Source organism: Saccostrea cucullata, unplaced genomic scaffold (assembly GCF_032062105.1).
Source record: "Saccostrea cucullata isolate Sc308-1 unplaced genomic scaffold, CSIRO_AGI_Scuc_v1 ctg429, whole genome shotgun sequence".
Taxonomy (NCBI): domain Eukaryota; kingdom Metazoa; phylum Mollusca; class Bivalvia; order Ostreida; family Ostreidae; genus Saccostrea; species Saccostrea cuccullata.
The window spans coordinates 40,209-49,551 of record NW_026929220.1 but is presented as its reverse complement, the minus strand read 5'-3'; the positions used below and the strand labels follow the sequence as shown (position 1 = coordinate 49,551).

Sequence of the window (9,343 nt, the reverse complement as noted above, 5' to 3'; positions counted from 1 at the left end):
GACATTAACCTTACCAACCAGTAATATAGGTTTTTGTAAAAACTAACACTGATTAATATATATATATATATATATATATATATATATATATATATATATATATATATATATATATATATATATATATATATATAAAGCACATTTTACAACAACTCTTAAACTAACATAACTGCCCTAAGTGAAGAAATATTAATATAGAAAGCACAAAGAAATTCACTTTTACATGGATATCCACTTCCGACTCAGCCCGGGGTTGAACTCTCGACCTTCGGAATCTGTCTCCTAGCAGTGCAGGAACGGCGCGCTAGACCGCTCGGCTATCTAGGCAAGTTAAAAAACTTGCTTTCGATGCCAATGGAATTCTCGCGGCGCTGCCCTACACTACACGGTCATTGAGAATAGAAGTGAGATACAGTTATTTTGACATAAGTTTTAACAGAGGATTGTTACTAATACATGTTGTAATGAAATTAATTATTATTTATAAAGCACATTTTACAACAACTCTTAAACTAACATAACTGCCCTAAGTGAAGAAATATTAATATAGAAAGCACAAAGAAATTCACTTTTACATGGATACCCACTTCCGCCCCAGCCCGGGGTTGAACTCTCGACCTTCGGAATCTGTCTCCTAGCAGTGCAGGAACAGCGCGCTAGACCGCTCGGCTATCTAGGCAAGTTAAAAAACTTGCTTTCGATGCCGATGGAATTCTCGCGGCGCTGCCCTACACTACACGGTCTATTCTCAATGACCGTGTAGTGTAGGGCAGCGCCGCGAGAATTCCATCGGCATCGAAAGCAAGTCTTTTAACTTGCCTAGATAGCCGAGCGGTCTAGCGCGCTGTTCCTGCACTGCTAGGAGACAGATTCCGAAGGTCGAGAGTTCAACCCCGGGCTGGGGCGGAAGTGGGTATCCATGTAAAAGTGAATTTCTTTGTGCTTTCTATATTAATATTTCTTCACTTAGGGCAGTTATGTTAGTTTAAGAGTTGTTGTAAAATGTGCTTTATAAATAATAATTAATTTCATTACAACATGTATTGGTAACAATCCTCTGTTAAAACTAATGTCAAAATAACTGTATCTCACTTCTATTCTCAATGACCGTGTAGTGTAGGGCAGCGCCGCGAGAATTCCATCAGCATCGAAAGCAAGTTTTTTAACTTGCCTAGATAGCCGAGCGGTCTAGCGCGCTGTTCCTGCACTGCTAGGAGACAGATTCCGAAGGTCGAGAGTTCAACCCCGTTTTAAATCATAAAAAAACACATTACCGAATCCAAGTAATATTTAATTCCTTTAAGGTAGGATTCTTCTCTGGTTTCTGACTAGATGAAACATTCAAAGTATATTTGCTTACATGTCTTATATATTTGTATGTAAGGGATTTAAAAGACCATATTTTTCTTTCCTCATCACAATTGTATAACTTAATTTAAATAGAAATGAAAAACTGCGTTTAAAAACTAGCAGGGACTATATTTTTTGCGGAATGGTGGCGTATGAAAATATCTTCTTTTCTGCCTCTCATAATTATAATAGAACAATGAATCTAGTTATAATTTTTACACAATCGAAGACTTTGAGAAATTTTCAAATGTAAGTTAAATTAATAATAAGGGACTAAACTTTCAAAATATATTAAATAAATATGATTTTTCAAACAAACTAGGACTATGTTAGCTCTTAAATTCTTCCCATCAAAGTGCAGATTTGAGCCAAAAATCCATAAAAGTATTTTTTCTCTCTAATTAAACGATTAAAACCTTTTGTTTTTGTATCATTTTGTACATTTATAAGACTACTTTGTTATATGTGAAAATAAGAAAAAGTTAAATATAGGAAGCATATGAAAATAACTAATATATCCTAAAAAAATTAGGAAAAACAGAGAAAATTCGGATTAGCCAATATCCAGTTTAGTTAAATTATTTATGTAAATTTGGTAACATCATGCTATAGACCCAATAAAGTAGTATTTTTTTAGTCAAAAAGAACAGTCTTTAAACTTTTGAAATAGAAGTAGGCATTCCAAGACTTGAAACAGTATTTTTTTATTCTTTATGTCAAGGAAAAAGATAATGACCTTGACCTGACCTTGTCTCTAATATTAAACGGTCAAACTTAATCTCACTGATACTATCACTTACTGATATTGTTTTCTTGATTCTGTGAAAATGTCATTAACTTTTAAACACAAGAAATTTGAGAAGAATCCTACCTTAACGTCATATTTTTCATTATAACATCCGTATCCGTGAAAATTATTGTATCAAAGCTAAGTTCTAAACTAAATTCAATAATCAAATAACAATTACAGCTGTATATTATAGTTTAATATTTATACGAAAGAAAAAGTAATGTACGTCAGTTTTTTTTTCTTGAATAAAAGTTCAATTTTAAATTTATATTGCTCCAATGATGGTTAAATTTTAATTATGAAAAAAAAAGTTCATTAAGCATTAAAATTTCTTATAAAATGTGTTTAAAACTGAAAAATAACATACATGTAAGTTTCCTGAAGAAAAAAAAAAACGGAAACGACGAATGTTTTGCGAAAACAACTGTGTATCTTGTTATACAAATGTAGCATATCATAGAATATGGAGGCAAAAACAGGCTTTTTCTATTTTCGTGAGATATTTGGAATCGTTACCTCTGTTGTCACGATAGGAACCGCAGCGCCGATTATAATTTTTATGTATCTCGAAAATCCTACAATTTTTAACGATCTAGAAACGTGTAAGTAAATAAAAATGGTTATTTATTTTTGAAATTGTATTTGACTATCAAATATATTCCTGAAAAATTCAAAGGGCTCATGGAAGTTGTGTCAGGCCAATAAGGGAATGTTAACTCTTTTTCAGCACCTTGTCCCACTCCTGGAATTTCACGGGGTTCACTTTTTATGTCCTCTTCACATATTTGTATTGTTTATAGATTTCTCTTCAGGTTTATCACTGTTCATTATCTTTTTAAGTTCCAAGCACATGCACAAGCGCTTATTTCTTACATGAAAGTCAAATTAAATCTTGTTTCAGCTTGCTCCCTCAAAGGAAGTTTTGCCTTATTCTGCCTGGCGGCTTGTTTGGAGGTCTTCCTCATATTGCTGAAATCCTCTTGTTTTGGCTTTGTTATTCTTTGCAAGGGACGGTGTCGAATAAATTGCTACCATCTAATTGTTTTGCTGCATTTTACGTCTTGTGAGTATATTCCAGTTTTGTATTACGGGAAATTTATTCATTCTTTAAAAACAATATAATAAAGAATGTTTAGCATATCAAAATATATAGGACTGGTGAACTCATGTTACTTAAAATAATATTTTAAAACCTTATACAGGACTACCCTTAGAATTTTATTTTAAATAGAATGTTTTAAGTTGTAAATTGAGTACTTTACAATGTAATTCCATGTGCTTAACTTTTCTTTCCTTCTAATAAACTTAAGATTGTAGTATATCTTCTTTTTTAAATCAAGCATGATTTTTACGTTAGAAGTGATTCTTTAAAGGATTGCATTTTTTTATAAAAAGCTAAATTTATTTTACCTGGCTATATATTTTTGAAAATATTTTATAATTAAAAATTGAATGGAGAGATACAATATAAAGTACACAAAATAATATCGATACAGGACCGATTGTCTTCATTCCTAAATAATAAATAATAATATTTCTTTTATTTGAAACATATTTTTTTTTGTGATTTGAAATTAACAAATAAAAAAAAAATTAAATGAAATATTGAGCCACTTGAAAGAAACTATATTTTTAGTGATCAAAAACATAAACACACATATTACAAAATTAAATGTTAACTAATCAACATTTCTAGGTATGTTTCTTTTTGTTGGGATAACTGTGTTTGCCGTTAAGCTGAATCCCAATGTCTGGTACTGGAACCTCTGTACAGTATCTGCCTTCCTTTCTATGACCAACTGCTTCGTGGCCTGTATATTTCAGAGGGAGTACCGGAGATTACGTCGAGAGAAAATGGCGAACTCTAGACTGATGAAAAAGATGAGAGGCATGCTAGGGTCGGCCGAAAATATGATTGAGGGGAAACAAGAGCATCAACATTCTATGAAAGGAAATGAATTAAAGACAGAAAATGAGAATTTATTGGGTGTGAAGGAAATAACTGGAGGCAATAATACAGGGTTTATGTCCCTAAAACAAACTTTGAACGGGATACAAATGCAGGACTTGAAAAAAATTGCAATATAAAATTGCGGTCAGATCTGTTATATTTACTTATACATGACTACAAATCATTGGGAAATTTAATGCATTTAACATGCATTTACATATATTAAATCTTTCTTGTTATCATATTGTACATAAGTGCGTTCATGTACTAGAAAATTAATTCTTGTTGCATATGTGAGTGCACACTATACAAAGAGTGGTTTCTAGTCAGTTCGTGGATGAAAATATTCTATAAAGAGTATAAGTTGTGTGTCCAGGGGCCAAAAGGCAAATTAATTCAACTGCTTAATTTTACGTCCATTGAAAAAAGTTAAAGTGTGAATAAATCGGTATATAGTTTCGGAATTGCAAAAAAAATTCATATTTCCTAAAGGTTTAATATTTTAGAGTTGAAATGTGAAGCTTATATGCGATATACATGTAGAACAAAAGCAATGATCAATGTGTGGTGATGATTTTTTTATCTATTTTTTGAGAATAACCCGTAGGCAAAATGTGTGTCTCAAGAAAATGAAATAGTCAATCCTTGTTTTTTTTTTCAATCTACAATTTTTGTCTTTTGCCTTTTCTTGTTTATAAAAGATTATGCAACTTTACATTACCATAAAATATAATTATTACCCCATAATAAACAAAATAATGTTTTTTAAACAATATAGAGAAAGAACACTTATTGCTAACTTGCAAAATAAATATTGACTTCCCTTTCAGGTTTATATTTTACTTTCATAACTTACATGGATCCCGAAGATCAACATGTCGCTCGGATCCTCCGGAATTTTTAAACAAGTTTTGCTTCCGTTCAAGTTTCTAAAGATGTTTCTCATACATTTATACTTTCAATATTGTACATGAATCCGCGATTGAAATTCACGGAGCTGGTTATATTATAACTGATAAAACCAGAATCAGGTATGTTACTTTTTATACTGTTTTAATAAATAAGAAAAATACATGTATATTAAAAGAAATGAACTATATAGAAACTGTGACGTAAAGATTTAAATTTGGGTCCTATAAATTTTGAATTGCGTGGCTGATGGGTGTTGCCTATACGCACTAAATAAACTATATTTTCCACGGTAAATTTGTTTTGTAGACAACAGTCACTATGATGGACGAGGTGTCTTCACGCTTCTTTCTCTTCCGGACTGTTGTTGGCGCCATGCTTTCTCAAATCAGCGTCTTTCTTTTAGTTCCCTCTTTAATAGCTTTCTCAACAAAGTTTCCGAAAGCCCTTGACAACAAAGAATCAGGTAAATATAGTATTGTACACTCTGTAGTGTTGTAATGGAATTTTATAAGTCTCCTGCTAAAATATACATAAAAAGTATTAGTAATTTTATATATTATATTAAATCATTTAAAATCAGGATACATTGTATTTGCTGATAAATTGCTTCACTTACAAACTAATTCTTCCTTCCGTTTCTCAACAACATGTTCAAGAACACGTTGTCAAAAATACGTTTATCCCCCAGAAAATCCTTGCCAGCAGATATTATTGAATATTGCTTTCTAAGAAATTAAGCATTAAATTTCAAACTTGATTGATATCAGAGGAAATTATTTTTATATTTTCGCCCATGATTTAAGAAGAAATGTTTTTCCTTATTTTTAGATTGCTCAATAAAAGTCGCTTTCAGTTGCATGGTTATTTCAACCAGTATTGAATCTCTTTTGTGGTGTTGGACCTTATTTACTATATTCGTCGCCGTGGAGTCCAAAGGATACTGTCATTTAAAATGTTATCACATTGAAGTATTACTTCACTTTATCTCATGTAAGTCTCGGCGATTGCAATTATACGCGGAAAATTCGTAAACTTTCTTTCCATGATGAACTGAACAGAACAAATTAAATCGTTTTAAATTAAATCGTTTTAAATTAAATCGATTCTCTTAAAAGAAAAATAAATAACTCAAAGAAATATTTTTGTGGTTGCTTAATAAATAATGACCTACAAATTCTCTCATGAACATTAGAACTCTATTTCATGCAAAATTTGTAATTTTTTTTTTTACTCTCATCGATTTCATTTATTGCTTATTTTCTGATTCATATATTTTTTTTTCTTAAGTTGGAAGTTCCGGTGTAGGGGTAACGATATTTGCTTACAAACACAACAGAGAAGTGTGGTACTGGATATTTGCTGTGGCAGGCGGCGCATGCGCAGGAGGAAACGCTTTTCTTGGATGCTGTTGTCAAAATATAAAGCGAAGTGTCAAAGATCGATTTGGAGCATTGGATCTTGATGGAATATCAGATAAAAAGCTTCTTATTTCAAAGACTTGAATGGATTGAATCTATGCAATATTAAGGAAATGTATTTTTTTTACGCAAAAGGATAAAAAAGGATATTTTATAGAATTGAAATGAAGTTCATGATAACCCGTCATTTAACATTGCAGTTATTTTAGTGATAAAAGAGAAAGATATCCTCTAATAACTGTTAATTTCATTCAGATTTTATTGGTTTTAATGAAAGCTAAGATTGTTAATATTTATAAATTAATCATATCAATCTTGTACATTCTAGTTAAACCAAGACATTCTAAAACAAATATTTTGTTGATTTGTCATTTTCTTTGAATAATGAAACGTGTCAAGTAATCTCTCGTTCAAAACATTTTCTAAGTATTGTCATTTTAACAACAAACACCCCTGGTTATAAATTTATTTCTTTTGATTAAAAGAAAGGGTCTTCCGCAATCAAACAATATACATAAATTTACAGCATAAACGATATATATAAATTTGAAACAAAAGCTATGACTCAGAATATAAATGTATATTTTTATACGCATTCGTTTCAAAAAATATTATTAAGATCTATATATGTGCAAATGACAATGCGACAGTACCGTATGGAATATAAAATTATTTAAAAGAAAAACTTGATTCGCTGTGTACCGGTAAATTTATTTTCACATTGACATAGTTTCATGAATCAAGGTAGTCCAATTTTCATAGTTAGATATCGATACATATAACATTACTTTGTGAATATAAAGTTACAATGAATTGAAAAAAGTATAAGCGGAGTAGAAAGAAGAAGGTATGGTTTTAGATTTATTGTGCCCTATAATCGTTATGTCATCAAAAAGTTTTGAAACTGGATTAAATATTAGTTAAGCATATGACCTTGATAAATCAGGAAAGCATATGGCATGAAGGATTACCATTCTGCAAATATCACGTCATGAATGTGACACATGTCTCTATTTTAAACAGAAAAAATCTCAAAATGGCCCATTTCAAGGGTAATTATCATTAGTAAATAGTGTCCACAGCCGTTGCCCACTTTAATTTTTATGATATTTTGTGCAAAAAACAATAAAACCTCACATATCTCAAAATCTTTGTAGGCGATGCTCGTGGACAGTATAATCTGAAAGGAAATTTTATTGAAAATTGGTGTCTTACGCAACTTTTTTAGAAAATTTGGGAAAATGCACATGTTTATGACGTCACAATTAGCATTTAAAATCACATGTGAGAAACATGATTTTTGATTTTTTTCTGTATGGAATTCCACTGATTCAGAAGGCATGAGTTTTTATCTTTTACACAAGTTTCATTTTTTAGAAAATCACAGGGCAAGATTTGTATGAAAACCATACCTTGTTCTTTTCTTGGTTATTTTTTTTTAAAAATTTCAGATTAGGAATGGATTGTTTTTGTATGCATCTTTGTGAAAACTATATGATGGGTGCCGTTTATAGAAATAATCTAGAATTATAACTTCAAACCCCGCCCCATCCCGAAAAACAAAATTAAGATTACAAAACAAGAGGCCCATGGGCCACATCGCTCACCTGAGCATTGTGGCTAGGAAAAAGTAGAAATTGGTTTATTATTGAAAAGTTTAAATCCAAAGGTAGTCCCATGACCAATGATAGCTTTGCTGTTCTTGAGAAGATGATTTTTAAAAAAAAATTCCTGTAGATGTCTATGTAAAACTTTGATCGGCCATTGTGTCCCCGCCCTACCCCCGTGGGTCATGATTTGAACAAACTTGAATCTACACTACCGGAGGATGCTTCCATATAAATATGATCATATATAGCTTTGCTTTTCTCGAGAAGAAGATTTATAAAGAATTTTCCTATATATTTCTATGTAAAACTTTGGTTGGCCATTTTGCCCCCCCCCCACCTACCATAGGGGTCATGATTTCAACATACTTGAATCTACACTATCTGAGGATGCTTCAATATAAATATGATTAATTATAACCTTTCAATTCTTGAGAAGGAGATTTTTTGAAGAATTTTCCTATATAGTTCTATGTTAAACTTTTGATCGGCCATTTTGGCACCACCCTACCCTCGAGGGTCATGATTCGAACAAACTTGAATCTACACTACCTGAGGATACTTCCATATCAATATGATCAATTATGGATTTGCAATTTTCGAGAGGAAGATTTTTTTAAAAAATCCAATATATTTCTATGTAAAATTTTGATCGGCATTTTGGCCCCGCCCCTACCCCTGGGGCCTGATTTTAACAAACTTGAATCTACACTACCTGATGATGCTTCCTTATAAATATGATTAATTATGGCTTTATTATTCTTCAGAAGAAGATTTTTAAATAATTTTCCTATATATTTCTATGTAAAAATTTGATCGGCCTTTGTGGCCCCGCCCTACCCCCGGGGGTCATGATTTGTACAAACTTGAATCTACACTTCCTGATGATGCTTCCCTGTAAGTTTCATCTTTCCTGGCACCGTGGTTATTGAGAAGAAGATTTTCAAAACATGACACCAAATTTTTATTAATTTCCAATTATCTCCCCTTGAATAAGAGCGTGGACCTTCATTTGAACAAATTTGAATCCCCTTTACCCATGGATGTGTTGTGGCAAGTTTGGTTAAAATTGGGCTAGCGATTCTTGAGAAAAAGTCGAAAATGTGAAAAGTTTACAGACAGACAGACGGACGGACAGACGGACGGACACAAACAAAATGTGATCAGAAAAGCTCACTTGAGCCTTCGGCTCAGGTGAGCTAAAAGATGTAAACACTGTTTTTTCCTTATGTTTAAATACTTGAAGTTATTACTTTTCTTTGAGCTAGATGAGTGATTTTACTAATCAATTTGATTTAAATTATCATTATAACAC

The 9,343-nt window shown here is 31.7% G+C and overlaps 2 protein-coding genes across 2 annotated transcripts; both read left to right on the top strand.

Moving 5' to 3' along the window:
• Positions 1 to 2,603: 2,603 nt before the first annotated feature.
• On the top strand, positions 2,604 to 4,228 carry LOC134280146 (uncharacterized). The gene is made up of 3 exons (XM_062762574.1): positions 2,604 to 2,742; positions 3,042 to 3,203; positions 3,837 to 4,228. The coding sequence occupies exons 1-3, from the start codon at positions 2,604 to 2,606 to the stop codon at positions 4,226 to 4,228; spliced, it is 693 nt and encodes a 230-aa protein (XP_062618558.1).
• A 1,085-nt stretch (positions 4,229 to 5,313) lies between these two features.
• Positions 5,314 to 6,505, top strand: LOC134280145 (uncharacterized). Its single transcript, XM_062762572.1, has 3 exons — positions 5,314 to 5,466; positions 5,832 to 5,993; positions 6,291 to 6,505. Exons 1-3 carry the CDS (start codon positions 5,322 to 5,324, stop codon positions 6,503 to 6,505), a joined length of 522 nt encoding a protein of 173 aa, XP_062618556.1. The 5' UTR covers positions 5,314 to 5,321.
• The last annotated feature ends 2,838 nt before the right edge of the window (positions 6,506 to 9,343 follow it).